A 15,514-nucleotide genomic window follows, 5' to 3' on the forward strand; every position below is an offset into this window, starting at 1 on the left:
GGCTGGAGAGGTGGCTCAGAGGTTAAGAGCATTGACTACTCTTCTAGAGGTCCAGTATTCAATTCGCAGCAACCACATGGTGGCTCACAACCATCTATAATGAGATCTGATGTCCTCTTCTGGCATGCAGGCAGAACACTCTCTCTCTCTCTCTCTCTCTCTCTCTCTCTCTCTCTCTCTATATATATATATATATATATATATATATATATATATATATGTATGTATATATATACATATATATATATATAATCTTTTAAAAAAAAGTTTGTAATAAACATGTCATACCCTAAATGAATGACTGCCTCAAAATTACCTTGCCAGGATTAATTGGTCTATTACCTTGAGACTCAGACTCAGAAATTTTCAGGGTATAAATAGTATGAAGACAAATTCTTGGCTATCTGACACCCGATAAGCTTGCCTTTCACTCTATTCCTAATGGTATTCTGGTCATTGGAGTTCACAAGACTTGCCCATTAAGTCTGCTTAAATTCTAGCCTCCTCCATCCTGCATTTCTAAACATTTCAACTTTCCTCCCACAAACTAGTCCAAAGCATAAGAACCACTTGGCCAGGTTTAGTCACAGCAAAATGGAACTTGTTGATACCAACTTTCTGTATTAGCTGCTTTTGATGTGACCAAAATAACTCAGAGGACAATTTAAAGTTGGAAGGTTTTTTGGGTGGTGGGGGAGGGGAGGCCCATGGTTTCAGAGATTTTAGCTAATGTCCTTTTCTCTATTGAGGAGTGTGTAGTGGAAAGGTTGTTCATTTTGTGGACAGGAAGCAGATTAAGGAAAGAGCTGGGGATCCTGTATAACCTTCAAAGATACACCCCCAGTATCCTACTTCCTATAACTAAGTCCTGTGTCCTGAGGTCTCCACACCTACCAATGGAACTACCAACTGGAGGTCAAACATTCAACACAACCTGTGGAGTATGTTCATATTCAGACCATACCATTTCCCTTTTTCATCCATCTGTGTCCAGGAGGTTACAGAGAAGGTTGGTAAGTAAGGTTATGGGGCCAGTGGCATGGGGAGCCTTAGTCTAGTGTTGCCTCTGCCTTGCAGGTACACTGCCCTTGGCCTCCCAGGAATCAGCAGTGGTGGAAGATCTGCTCTATGTGCTTGTGGGTGTGGATGGCAGGTACATCACTGCTCAGCCCTTGGCTGGGAGGCAGAACCGTACCTTCCTTGTGGACCCCAACCTGGACCTGTCCATCCGGGAGCTGGTAAACAGAATCCTCCCTGTGGCTGCCAGCTACTCTACTGTAACGAGGTGGGTCCCTAGTATGACCAGCCACCTCCCTAATGAAACAGGTCCTTCCCTGGCTTCTGATTCTCCCTCCTTCCTAACAAATTTTGAAGAGCCTGTGAGTCACCAATCCCTATCCTGACTCAGTTTAACTCTTTTTCTTTTTTTCTTTTTTTCTTTTTCTTTTTTTTTTTCCGAGACAGGGTTTCTCTGTGTAGCTTTGCGCCTTTCCTGGAACTCACTTGGTAGTCCAGGCTGGCCTTGAACTCACAGCGATCCACCTGGCTCTGCCTCCCGAGTGCTGGGATTAAAGGCGTGCACCACCACCGCCCGGCCTTTTCTTTTTTTTTAAATATGTTTTTTTTTCAAGACAGGGTTTCTTTGTGTAGTTTTTGTAGTTTGGGTGCCTGTCCTGGATCTCCCTCTGTAGACCAGGGTGGCCTCGAACTTACAGAGATCCTCCTGGCTCTGCCTCCCGAGTGCTGGGATTAAAGACGTGAGCCACCACCACCTGGCTCAGTTTAACTCTTAATGCCATAGATTCCCATTGCTATAAGTACTGGAGTGAGTAATTTGCTTCTTGGGTAAGAAGGGGACTTGGAATGGGCTCAACTTTTGTTTGGAAATTTAGCTCTTCCCAGAATGTCCCATATATCTTTGCTGTAGGTTCATTGAGGAGAAGTCTTCATTCGAATATGGCCAGGTGAACCATGCCTTGGCCGCTGCCATGAGGACCCTGGTGAAGGAATACCTGATCCTGGTCACACAACTGGAACAGCTGCACAGGCAGGGCCTCCTGTCACTGCAGAAGCTCTGGTTCTACATCCAGCCAGCCATGCGTACCATCGACATCCTTGCCTCTCTTGGTGCGGACTGCTGGTAGAGGTGCTGCAGGTGGAGGGCTCCCTAAGGCAGTGCATGGCAGACCATTCTGGCTGCGGGTGGCCATTCATATTTAACTCTCCAGTGGCAGGGCGGTGAGGCAAAGCCCTTGCCACTTCTCGTTTTAGTGAACTATAGAAGGACAGCTCCAGAGTATTTTTCTTGTTTTTTGAGTCAGGGTCTCCTGTGTTCTGGGTTGGTAGCAAACTCAACTGTGTAGTCCACATTGGCCTCTAATTTGCAGTCGTCTTGCTTCAGCTTCCTAAGTGCTGAGATTTGGGTGTGTGCCACCATATCAGGCCTGGAAGCTTTTCTTGATAGGCCTCATTAGCAACTATAGCATTAGCATCTGAGCATGGCGTCTTGGTAGGGGTCCTGCCTGCCTGCCAGGGGTGCATAGACATCTGGGTAGTGAGCCACCCTTTCTGCCCACAGCCACCTCAGTGGATAAAGGCGAGTGTGTGGGCGGGTCGACGCTGAGCCTTCTGCATGATAGGAGCTTCAACTACACAGGGGACAGCCAGGCACAAGAGCTTTGCCTCTATCTGACCAAGGCGGCCAGTGCACCCTACTTTGAGATCCTGGAGAAGTGGATCTACAGGGGCATCATTCATGACCCATACAGGTAGGACCTATGTGTGCCAGACACCTTTCACTTGGACTCTCCACTGTGTGGTAGCCTCTGAGAAGGGACATGCCACATATAAGTCCTCAACACAACAGTCAGCTTGGAGCTGAGGGAGTGTGTCACTCACTCAGCTGCCTTTTAGTGGCTTCATCCTGTTGAATAAGGAACATTGGTGTCTAAATCTAGAGCCCATATCCTTAGTGCCTTCATGTGGTTGTGTGTGCCACTTCAGCATGATGCCTTTGAACATGTAAAGCAAATGACTAGTTCACAGAGAACTCTCTTCTCTTGTGCTAGGCATGAATCCCAGGCCTTGCATGTACTCTAGCACAGAGTGGGCCTTGTGTTTCTTTACTGAGGGGCCAAATTAAAGAATCCGGTATGGTAAGCAATGCAATTTCCATCTGACTACAGGCAAATGATTCTTAACACTCTATGGAAAGGGTCTGGTTCTGTTGGTGACAGACCCACATACCCAGGAGAAATCATTCTGTGTCCATCCTTTGTCCATATTGGAAGAGTAAGGAAGAAGTCACCTAGCTTTGTCTCAAAGTAAACCCCTGCTCTCAAGTGAGGCACAATGCAGTGGTTGTGCATGTTGTTTCTGGAAGTATGTGGCCCCCTCAGAGTTGGCCAGCCTTGCCCTGGAGTGCCTTGAGACACTGTGTAACTTGCAGTGAGTTCATGGTGGAGGAGCATGAGCTGCGGAAGGAGAAGATCCAGGAAGACTACAATGACAAGTACTGGGACCAGCGCTACACTGTGCTGCCGCAGCAGATCCCATCCTTCCTGCAGAAGGTGGCAGGCAAGATCCTCAGCACAGGTGACTACTGCTTGGACCTCTCTCTACAGCCTTCCAGCCCTTCTGCCCCTGGAGATGACTTAGCTGGGAATGACCTGTTACCCTGAGCTGTTAGCCACTGGTAGTTCCTAGCTCTCCATGTCTTCATTCTGCCCCCTGATGAGGAATCTGTCTGCCTTAAACACAGCTTTCTATTTTGGGTTTTAACATCTAAAACTCCATCATATAGCAGGAAAAGCTGTGAGGAACTCACACCTCCCAGGCCAGCTGCATCTTTTAGTTTCATTGTTCAGGTTAAGGCCTGATGGAGATATTAGGCGAGTCCTCGGGGCCTTGGCATGTATGCTGTACTCTGAGAGCTGAGCAGCATCAGAAAGGGCTAGGAGATGATTTAGCAACCTAGCTCTCAAGGTTTTTCAAAATCCTTCCCATGAAGTACAGTTCTGAAGAGCCATTGCAAGTCACTATTGCACAATCTTTTCAGTGACAGGAAACAAATTGTGCCTCATGTTTGGCCCACTACCTCACGTTTGACTGGTGTCACATAGGTCAAGGCCTGAGGCACAACATGTACAGTGATACCGACTCCACCGTCCTCTATTTTTCCAGGAAAATATCTAAATGTGGTCAGAGAATGTGGTCATGATGTCACCTGTCCTGTAGCCAAAGAGATCATCTACACACTCAAAGAGCGGGCATATGTGGAACAGATTGAGAAGGCATTCAACTATGCCAGCAAGGTGCTGCTGGACTTCCTCATGGAGGAGAAGGAGCTGGTGGCCCACCTGAGGTTGGACTTCTTCCTATTCATGTGGCTGAGAGTAGAATGTTTCTCTTAGCAGCTATTTGTTTGTTTGTTTGTTTGTTTCTGCACAGACTTTCTGCAGCCCCAGTGTGAGGTGGCAGGGTCTTAGTTCTCTATACTGTCCAAGCCAACAAGTCTCTCAGCTCCTTGCTGTCAGCCTCTCCCCTGCCATCCCCGAGCAGTAGCTCCATGTCCCACTGAGAGCTGCCAAGCCTCTACCTTATATGTTGAAGGCTGGGGTCAGGGTATATGCTCAACAACTCCCCCCGCCCCCGGCACAGGTCCATCAAGCGCTACTTCCTGATGGACCAGGGGGACTTCTTCGTGCACTTCATGGACCTTACTGAGGAGGAGCTCAGGAAGCCAGTAGAGGACATCACACCCACACGCCTGGAGGCTCTGTTGGAGCTGGCCCTGCGAATGAGCACTGCCAACACTGACCCTTTCAAAGATGACCTCAAGGTGAGTACAATGTTAGCCATCATGGCACATGGCTTTGAGACATTGGAGTGAGCAAATAACAGGGCCCAGTCAAGGTGTCCCACCGTGCATTCATCCTTATTTCAGAGAACACTGGCTTGTAAAGCATTTTATTTGGCTTTGTGTCTGGTCTCACAGGGGACACTGGTGTGTACTTTTCTTGTGGGTTTGGTCCACACCTGTGTCAGATAAGGTTCACCTCACCTCACAGAGTGTATGGAGGTGCATGCTTCCTCTTTATGTTCTTAGGTTTGGGGAGTGGGTGAGTTACTTGAGTTCTGTGCCTGGGCTCTTTTTTTCTGGGAGATACTGCATCAAGGCTCCATCTCATGCCAGTCAAGGTCTTTCATAACTTCTGCTTCCAGAGTCATTCTGTCACCAAACACACACCTGTCACCAACAGGGTGTGTGTTTGCTGTCATGAAGTGCAGAGAGCTCTTAGGGTTTAGGAAGCTGGCAGGAAAAGCTCCACTTTTCATCTCTGAGTCCAGTGGTTCGAGTCTTTTTCTCCCTCGTGTAGGGAGAAAGCTTGTCAGTTCCATTGATGTTTGTAAGAACTCAATCTTGGTTTTATTACTTTTCTCCCTTTCTGTTCTTTGTTTCTGTTAACTTGTTTCTGTTAGCTTTGGACTTAGATTCTGTTCTTATTTTCTTGAGTTTTGAAGTTAGGCTATTTTAGCATGCTTTGTTTTCATTTGTTTCAAGAGATTCTGTAATTTCCTCATGATTCCTTCATTAGTGATTCATTTTGTTTAATTTCTACTTACTTGTTAATTTTCAGGGTTTCTCCTTTTCCTTAGGATTTTTTTTGTTTTTTAAATTTTGTTTATTTTATATGTGTGGGTGTTTTGTCTGCATGTGTATCTACAAGAGAGCATCCAATCTCCTGGAAGTGAAGTTACAGACAGTTGTGGGCCACCACGTGGATGCTGGGAATTGAACCTGGGTCCTCTGGAAGAACAGCCAGTGCTCTTAACCACTGAGCCATCTCTCCAGCCCAGTTACTTGGTTTTACTTCAGCTGCCGTGCTTGCAGAGTGTGCTCTATGTAGTGTCAGTAGTCAAGTGTCACGGTGTGTCCTGGGATTCCACACGGGTTCTTCCTCTGCTTTGCAGGTCTTGGATGGTTCTTAGTGCTGTCCAGGTGGCTTGCTTCTATACTGAGAGTGGGCCTCAGTCTCCATTGTTCTCATGGAGCTTCGTTTTTCCTTGCAGTTCTGCTTTTCTTCACTTCATATAGTTCTGGATCTCTTGCTAGGTACAGGAGTAATTTTATGGGGTACAGTCCTAGTGACAGTCTGTGGCCTCATCATCCAGGTGAACCACACAGGAGCCATCTCAGGTGCTGGCCATGGGGCAAATGAGAGTCATGTCTGCTCACCTGATGTCCCCATCTGTGTTACTTTGACAAGCAGGATTAGAGTGGTCCACATTTTCATGACTGTTAGGAGATGGTGAGCATTTGATTTGTTCATGAGCTGTTTGTGTTTTTCTTCCTTTATTCTTTGTGTTTTGTCTTTTATATTTTATTTATATTTATATGTCATTCATGTCTTACAGGCACCTGTGTCACACTGGCATGTGGTTGGCTCTTAATAAGTATTTTAATAATTAATGTTGGGCTGGAGAGATGGCTCAGAGGTTAAGAGCACTGGCTGTTCTTCCAGAGGTCCTGAGTTCAATTCCCAGCAACCACATGGTGGCTCACAACCATCTATCATGAGATCTGGTGCCCTCTTCTGGCCTGCAGGGATACGTGCAGACAGAACACTGTATACATAATAAATAAATAAATCTTTAAAAAAAAATTAATGTTGTAGACAGTACTATTTGTCCATAATAATAACTGTGATATAGCTCACCAAGTATGCTTCATCTTCACAGGTAAAATAAAAAGTCTTCACTCCTAAGATTTATTCAGTTTCCCCTATGGTTTCTCATTTATAACAACAACATGAAAAACATTTAAAATGTTATTTTAGGCCTGGAGAGATGGTTCAGTGGTTCGGAGTTATCTTAGGTTTCTGTTGCTGTGATAAACACCATGACCAAAAGCAACTTGCAAGGACAGGTTTATTTGAGCTTACAGTTCTACATCACACTCCATCACTGAGGAAAGTCAGAGCAGGAATTCAAACGAAGAGGACCCCGAAGGCAGGAGCTGATGCACAGGTCACAGAGGACTGCTGCTTACTGCCTTGCTCTTTATGGCTTACACAGCCTGCTTTCTTATAGAACCCAGGACCACCAGCCCAACGGTGGCATCACCCACAACGGGCTGGGTAATCCCACATCACTCACTAATAAAATGCACTACAGACCTGTCTCTAGGCCAGTTAGAGGCGTCTTCTTGAATTGAGATTCCCATTTTTCCAAATGACTCAGTTTGTATCAATTTGACATAAAACTAGCCTGCATGAAAGTGTTTGCTGCTTTTTTAGAAACCTGGGTTTGGTTCTCAGCACTCACTGGGCAGCCTGTTTCTTTAGTTCCAGTGGATCTGGTGCCTTCTTCTCGCCTCCACAGGCACCAGATGTTCACATGTTATACATACACACATACACGTAGAGATACTCACATATATACACATAAGATTTAATTTTTACTGTGTGATGCTGTAGACAGAACCTAGGGCCTAACACATGGCAGGTGAGTGCTCACCAGTGTACTACATATATTCCAACCTAACTTTTTCTTTTGGAGACAGGGTCTCTACATAGCCCTGTCTTGGAATTTACTATGTAGACCAGGCTATCATTGAACTCACAGAGATCTGTCTGTCTCTGCCTCCCAAGTGCTGAGATTAAAGACGTGGGCCTCTGTCCCTGGCTCTAACCTAACTTATTAATTAAGGGTTATCAGTAGGTGGTTAACTTCTAATAATGTTTAAGAAACTGCTTGCTTTTCCAACTCCATTCAGGGGTAAATAAAGGTTAAGACAATTTTGTATGCATCATTTCTTTTCTTTTTTCCCAAGATTGACCTGATGCCACATGACCTCATCACTCAGCTTTTGCGGGTTCTGGCCATCGAGACCAAGCAGGAGAAGGCAATGACTCATGCTGACCCCACAGAGCTCACACTGAGTGGTCTGGAGGCCTTCTCCTTTGACTACATGGTCAAATGGCCCCTGTCCCTGATTATCAATAGGTAAGGTCCCGTGGTCCCGTGGCCCAGGCCATTTGTGGTCGAGCAAGTGCATACCACTGAGCTGTACCCTGACCTAACTTTTTAGTTAAGGCTTTACAGTTGGTGTTTAACCTCTAATAGTATTTAAGAAACTTAGTTGCTTTTCCAACTCAGTGCAGGGTTGGGTAGGAGTCGGGCAGCCTCACGCTGCAGGATGCTGGGCTGTTCTTGCTGTCTGTTGGTGCCAGCCTGCAGACAGTCAGAAGCACAGACTGCCTTGCCCAGGTTCCTAACATGCCCCTCTTTGCAGGAAGGCGCTCACCCGCTACCAGATGCTCTTCCGGCACATGTTCTACTGCAAGCACGTGGAGCGGCAGCTCTGCAGTGTCTGGATCAGCAACAAGACCGCCAAGCAGTACGCGCTGCACTCTGCAAAGTGGTGTGTCCTGTTTTGCCCTCCATGTCATTCTAAGAAGAGTGGCTCTGCTTTTTAGGTCTTGGAAAACATTGTTTGAAAGTCACTTGTAGCTTACCTGTTTCCCTGACTTTCCCACTAGCTACATACTCACTGTCTACATCCTCATAGAGTTGACTTCAGGCTCTTGTCTGCATCACACAAGCCCCTGCCTGCATTCCCTCTTCTTGAGTACATAGAGTAATGAGTGCTGGGAAGTGCTCTGGTAACCTTTTGTACACTAGTGTGTGGAGCTAGCTGATGTTTGAAGGAAAGTTGAGGATAAAATTTCTTAAGAATTTGCTTCAGGCCAGGCAATGGTGGCGCATGCCTTTAATCTAACCAGCAGTCGGGGGGCAGAGGCAGACAGATCTCTGTGAGTTTGAGGCCAGCCTAGTCTACAAAGGAATTCAGGACAGCCAGGACTACACAGAGAAGCCCTGTCTTCAAAAAGACAAAAAAACAAAAAACTAAAAACAACCAAAAAAAAAAAAAAAAAAGAATTTGCCTCAGGATGATGGGCAGTGGTGGCACACACCTTTAGTCTCGGCACTAGGGAGGCAGAGGCAGGTGGATCTCTGAGTTCAAGGCCAGCCTGGTCTACAGAGTGAGTTTCAGGACAACCGGAGCTACACAGAGAAACCCTGTATTGGAAAAACAAAACAAACAAACAGAATTTGCCTCAAGAAGCTGGAGCAGTGGCTCAGGGGTTAAGAGCATGTAGCACTCTTGCAAAAGACCAGAGTTCTGTTCCCAGCACCCACATTGGAACAGCCCATTAGTGCCTGTAATTCCAGCTCCAAGGGATCCTCAAAGACAACCCCCAGTAAGATACTTCTTCCAACAAGGCTGTACATCCTAAGCCTCCCTACACAGCCACCAACTTGGAACATGTCATCCAAACCTCCACACCCACTCTGAGTAGCTTAGTTAGCTACAGATCCTGCTCTGTGTCTTCATGGTATGGCTAGTTGGCACTGTCTTTTCAGGATGCAGGGGAGTAAGAGTTGTGCTGAGTAGGACATTTACCTGATATGCCAGTGAAGCCAGAAGTGAGTGTCCTTAGACTTCAGCACTGAGGCATCTTCCGTGTTAATATCATTTGTTCCTGTGTCTGAACTCTGCGCACATGAGAGCTAGGGTCATGAGAGTGAGTCTCCTCTGCAGTGGAGTTGGGGGCAGGAGCCATCACTGTGTGTTGTAGGTACTTTGTGATGATTCTGCACTTCCTCCTCAGTAACTGTGGTTTATGCACTCAGGTTTGCTGGTGCTTTCACTTTGCGGCAGCGAATGCTCAACTTTGTCCAGAATATTCAGTACTATATGATGTTTGAAGTGATGGAACCGACCTGGCACATCCTTGAAAAAAACCTGAAATCTGTGAGTTTCTGTTATACAGAAATATACGTAGGATCTGAAAGGCTCTTTCCCAGCCAAAGTGCATTTCATAGCGCCATCATGTGCTAGTCAGGTGTCATGGTGGCCACAGAAATGTCCGCAGTCTCACATCTGCCTGCTTCCTTCTCATGTGCAGACAGGGCTTCCTTGCAACATGGGGCATGAGAGAGGAGACAGGGACAGAAGGGACAGAGACAAGTAGTTCCTAAGAGGTCACAGACCTATTGAGACAATAGAAATGTACAGGCAGTAGAGTACCAAGCAGAACTGAAAACCACATGCACAGTATCTTCAGGGAAGTCTCAGGCCTTTGTTTGCAGGCTTCCAACATTGATGATGTCCTTGGTCACCACACAAGTTTCCTTGACAACTGCCTGAAGGACTGCATGCTGACCAACCCTGAGCTGCTGAAGGTTTTCTCCAAGCTCATGTCTGTGTGCGTCATGTTTACCAATTGTATGCAGGTGAGGACAAGGAGGCAACATGGGAATGTTTAATGTCTGGGCTGTTGCCGAATTCTGCTCTGTCCCACAACTTCTGCCCTTGCAGAGCTCGTGGTCTTTGTGTCCAGTCCATCCCATTCTGGCTGTGAAGCTTTCTAGGGGCCCTCCCTTATTTCTTATAGTGTCCTGGTACTGGTCTCTGTCTTAGGCCTCTTCTGAATACCTTGGCATTCATTTGTCAAAGTGAGTATTAAGTTGGGTCAAACTTGTCACAAGCAGTTGTCCAAAATAATGCAGAAAATATCAGATGACAGAAGAGTAGCCTGGTCTCTGGGCTGGAGGATGCTGGGAGCCAGGTGCTTTTCAGGCAGCACTTTGGAACAGACAGGAGGTAGAGCTCTAGGTGTTGATGCTTTATAGAGGAGACAAGGCTGTGAAGCCCGATCCTTAGATGTTTAGGGCCCATGTTAATTCCCATATAAGAAAACATGAAACAAGTTTTATGAAAATTAGTTGATAATCATTGAGAAATGTAGGCTTGCAAATGCTGAGAACTAACATCCTGTCTACAGCTTTGTGTCCCTGTGTCTCTGGGTTGGGTAATGTGTACCTATAGATACCCGCTGTCTTCTATGGAACATCGTATCTAGAACTAAACATAACCTTTCCTCATGGTCCACCCTTAGAAATTTACACAGAGCATGAAACTGGACAGTGAGCTAGGCCGGCTGACACTGGAGCAGGGTAGTGTGCAGGGGCCACCCACAGAGACTGAACGGATTGAAGATCGCCCCCGGAAAGAGCCTACCAGGAAGGTATGTGGCCTTGGAGTTTGTCCAGAAAGACCCTCTTCCTAGTCAGCTGTGACAGTATTAGCACTGCAAACTTATGAAAAGAAAACCTTAAACAAGACAAATATAAAGCCGGGTGTGGTGGCGTATACCTGGAATCCCAGCACTTGGAAAGTGGAGGCAGGAGGACCGCTTGTTCAGAACCAGCTTCAGCTCCATAACAAGTTTGAGACCAGACCTGTCTCAAAAACAATCAAACAAACAAAAAAAGAAAACACATAAACACACCATGTATCTCCCTTTCCTGGCTGTCACCCATGTGATGGGGAAAAAAAGGTCCTGCAGTTAGGTTGGAAACACAGCCGCTAGAGTCTTCCCTCTTCTCAACACTGAGCCTCTAGACATCTGGCCTCCAGGGTGTGGCAAAGCCGTCTATACAACAGTATTGTGTGGAGTAGGCCTGGCTGCCCTAGAGCGCAGAGCTTTGCTTGGCTGCAGTCAGTATTTAGTGCGTATTCTGGTTAGAACAGTCAGCTGGTGCAACTGACCTATGCAGCCTTTAGGATTCGTGGTCACGTGTTAGCAAATGGGAGATGGTCTAGGAGCATGTGAGGGTCAGAAGCCATGGACAATAGGAAATAAGGTCTATCCTCCTTGCATCTTAGTGGCCAGGAGTAAGCACACTAGTTCTGAAATCAGACCTACAGAGAGCACATAGTACCTTGCTGTTGGTTCTTGATACTGTGAGTCTGGAGAAGCCCCAGTGTGCTAGGCCTGCTACGCTAAGTATTTCTCCATTTGCTGTGTTCTGATGCCCCAACTTCCCATCTTTTATAACATAGGAACATCACAACTTTTCATTAAAAAACTAGGGAGGCTGAGTATGATTGTATATACCTGCAATCCCAACATTTGGAAGGTAGAGGCAGGAGGATCAGGCATTCAAGGTGAGTTCAAGGCCAGTCTGGACAACATGAGATTGTCTCCAAAAAAGAGAGAAGTGGTGGCACATGCCTGTAATCCCTGCACTCAGGAGGCTGTGGTAGGAGAATTACAAGCCAGGCTGAGCTATAGTAGCAACAGTCTGTCTCAAAACTAAAAAAGCAAAGAAACAAAAAGGGGAAGAGCATCCTCGTAGCTTGCAGAGAGGCTGAGTACCTACCTGGTAACCACTACTGAGCTTCCTGCGGCTTGTTTCCAGCACCTGTCCGAGCATGTGGATACTCCTCAACTGGCCCCTGGTTTGGAGGCCACCATCAATAACTTTGACAAAAACTTTTCTGCCCATCTTCTTGATTTGCTGGCCCGACTAAGTGTCTACAGCACCAGTGACTGTGAACATGGCATGGCCAGCGTCATCTCCAGGTAAGTAACACCTGACTTTGAAGCCTAGCCCTGCCATCTGCTTTTACTGTAGCCCTTGCTCCCCAGAGCCCCCAGCAGCAAGCACCCTAATCCAGGCAAAGGCCGAAGAAGGAAGAGGGGCCAGCTGTGAATACTCTGGTGAGGGGTTGTTTGCTTATCATTGGAATAGGAAGGGTCTCTGACTTCATCCAGGAATTGGGTACCATCCCTGAATTGCCCTTTGAAAAGTGATAGTTTGGACATTGGGACCATCTAGCACCCTGTGCCACCCTGCAATGCCCTAGTTTCTAGGGTCACTAGCACTAAAAGTCATTGCCAGGCTTCCCAAGCCTGGGGTATCCTCAGACTCCATTTGCCAGGAGATGCTGGGTGATGGGAACCCTAACCCATGGTGTTCAGTAGAGCCCACCAGGGTTGAGACTTGCTAGTGTACCCATGTACTGGCAGATAGAGCATGCCCCTCCCTCTGCCTGGCAGAACTTGTGTATCTTCTCAGCTTAGGCTGGACTCTGCTCTATCCTAGAGTTTCCCTAACTCTCCTTTCTCTCCCCTAAAGGCTGGATTTCAATGGCTTCTATGCCGAACGCCTGGAACGTCTGTCTGCAGAGAGGAGTCAGAAGGCTGCCCCCCAAGTGCCCGTCCCAAGGGGGCCCCCAGCACCAACCCCCAGGGTGGCCATCCCTGCACAATGAGCTCACTTTTTAAATCTCTTCCTGGAACATGGGTGTTGTGTGTTATTACTGTTTAAATGTGGTTTGAATTTCCATCTTGGCTCAAGGAGTTTCTTCTTCAAGGTGCTAGATTTCCTTTTAGAAGCACTCCAGAGGGCTGGCGCAATGACTCAGTCAGTAAAGTGCTTTCTGTGCAAGTGTTAGGACCTGAGTTCAGATCCTTGCCGTCTGTCTTCGTTAGGGCTCTTATTGCTATGATGAAACACCGTAAGCAAAAGCAACTCAGAGAGGGTGGGGTTTGTTTGATTTTAAAGCGTGTAGTCTAGTCCATCATCCAGGACAATCAGGGCAGGAACCTAGAGACAGGAACTATACAGAGGCCATGGAGGAATGCTGTGTACTGGCTTTCTCCCATGGCTTGCTCAGCCTGCCTTTTCCTCAGGACCAGGACCAGGACCAGCTCAGAGGCAGCACTGCCCACAGTGAGCTAGCCCCTCCTATCAAACATCAATCAAGGAAATGTACCTTGTGGGGCATTTTCTCAGTTGAGGTTTCCTCTTCTTAATATTATTTATTTTTGTTTTATGTGCATTGGTGTTTTGACATGGGTGTCGGGTCCCCTGGAACTGGAATTACAGACAGTTGAGAGTGGCCATGTGGGTGCTGGGAATTGAACCCAAGTTCTCTGGAAGAGCAGTCAGTGGTCTTAACCACTGAGCCATCTCTCCAGCCCGAGGTTCCCACTTCTACAATGACTCTAGTTTGTATGAAATTGATGTAAATTTCACCCAGCACACCTCCTACATAAAAAGTTGAGTGTAATGGAACACTGTATTCCCAGTGCTGGGGGATGGAGGTGGGAGGATTCCTAGGGCTTACTGGCCAGCCAGTCTAGCTGAATCATGAGCTCAGGAGACCCATAAATAAATAAAAACTAAAAAATAGGGTGGAGAGTAATAGAGGAAGTAAACTGATGTCAGTCTCTCACTTCCACACGCACGCACACACCCACACACCCACACACAAATAAGTACATGTACTTGCAAAAAGAATAAAAATGGAGCCAGGCAGTGACGGCACACGCCTTTAATCCCAGCACTTGGGAGGCAGAGGCAGGCGGATCTCTGTAAGTTCAAGGCCAGCCTGGGCTACAGAGTGAGTTCCAGGACAGCCAAGGCTACATAGAGAAACCCTCTTTCAAAAAAACGGAAAATAAATAAAAAATAAAAATGGAAGCTGCTTGTACAAGAGTAAGGTGTCCCCAGACTTAACTGTTTGCTTTTAAAATCCAGTCTGTGTGTATGTGGGGGGAAGGGGTGGGGGGAGGGGAGGTGCTTTTAGCCTCAGGCAGTAAAAACACGTTTGTGAAAGGAGCAATATAATTAGAAAATGCCATGTAGGGAAGGTGTAGCATGGGGTTGGAACTGTTCTCTACATGTTTTGGATCTGCCTTTGTGGACACAAGGGGGCAGCATTATTCCTGACAAGGTATTCTGACTGAAGCTCTTCAACAAAAAACCTTAAGGTGTACGAGGTCTCTGAGGCATATGCTTGGAGACAGGCTAAGCTTCAAGCTGGAAGCTACTCCTGCCTCAACCAGGGTCTGGATGCTCTTTATCCATTAGATGCAGGCCTTGCCTTTTGGAAATTACTCAGCAAAGTAGCTAACAAGTTGTGTTGTAGCTGCCTTGTCTCAATGGCTGTTTTAGTCCTGGAATGGACAATATGTCCTTGATATGATAGTTCCCTGCTCTAGGGTGGCCTGCTCTAGCTAAGCTGCCCTTCCTATAAATACATGTGTCCTTTTCAGAATCCAGTTTTAAACATCTGCCCCAGGTGAGCTTGAGGAGTGAGGAAGTGTTTGGAGGAGTGAGAACCAGAGGCAGATCTCTTGGTCCTGTGCAGATGGTAAGACTGGTGGATGGCCCAGTCAGGACTGGTTAGCTAAGCAGAGCCCCCCTGGAGTGCTTGGTTTTTTCAGCCACACAGTTTCTTCTGGTCTGCAGCATGTGTGGGCTTGCCTGAGTAAATGTCCATTGGCCAACTTAGTGTCAGAATGAATGCCAGACTGAGCAGAGCTTAGTGGCCTGTCTCCAGGAGCCCAAAACCCATGTCGGGTTGATCTGCTACTCCTCGGCTTGCATGGGGCCCAACTCCAAACCCTCCAGAGCTTCTGCTGGGTGAAGATGGCAATAAGTTGAGTCTGTCTGGTGTGGTGGAGTGACTACCCATCATTTCCAATGCATTTCTGCCAGTGCGGGATAAGATTGGCCCCACCTGGTCCTGGCTTTTCATTATACCCTGTTCCTTTGCCTTTACTATGGATGGTTGGACTTACAAGACAATGGTGCATACTGGCAACAAACAGCTTTTGATTTTGCCTCTGATTTGATTAAGGACACTATT

At 46.9% G+C, this 15,514-nt stretch overlaps 1 protein-coding gene across 3 annotated transcripts in view; it reads left to right on the forward strand.

Annotated features, from left to right (window-relative positions):
* The window catches only part of Tubgcp2 (tubulin gamma complex component 2), a 25,156-nt gene extending 11,837 nt beyond the window's left edge, over window positions 1–13,319 (forward strand). For all 3 annotated transcript variants that reach the window (XM_059264893.1, XM_059264884.1, XM_059264898.1), the window contains 13 exons: window positions 1,078–1,285; window positions 1,928–2,127; window positions 2,579–2,768; window positions 3,449–3,594; window positions 4,183–4,363; window positions 4,660–4,840; window positions 7,835–8,007; window positions 8,297–8,425; window positions 9,700–9,820; window positions 10,159–10,302; window positions 10,968–11,096; window positions 12,274–12,437; window positions 12,994–13,319. In XM_059264893.1, coding sequence (XP_059120876.1) covers window positions 1,078–1,285; window positions 1,928–2,127; window positions 2,579–2,768; window positions 3,449–3,594; window positions 4,183–4,363; window positions 4,660–4,840; window positions 7,835–8,007; window positions 8,297–8,425; window positions 9,700–9,820; window positions 10,159–10,302; window positions 10,968–11,096; window positions 12,274–12,437; window positions 12,994–13,129 — 2,102 coding nt within the window. In that variant the 3' untranslated portion in view covers window positions 13,130–13,319. The remainder of the gene's footprint in view (window positions 1–1,077; window positions 1,286–1,927; window positions 2,128–2,578; window positions 2,769–3,448; window positions 3,595–4,182; window positions 4,364–4,659; window positions 4,841–7,834; window positions 8,008–8,296; window positions 8,426–9,699; window positions 9,821–10,158; window positions 10,303–10,967; window positions 11,097–12,273; window positions 12,438–12,993) is intronic.
* The last annotated feature ends 2,195 nt before the right edge of the window (window positions 13,320–15,514 follow it).

The sequence above is a fragment of the Peromyscus eremicus genome, chromosome 1, assembly GCF_949786415.1.
Source record: "Peromyscus eremicus chromosome 1, PerEre_H2_v1, whole genome shotgun sequence".
In the NCBI taxonomy this organism is placed as follows: domain Eukaryota; kingdom Metazoa; phylum Chordata; class Mammalia; order Rodentia; family Cricetidae; genus Peromyscus; species Peromyscus eremicus.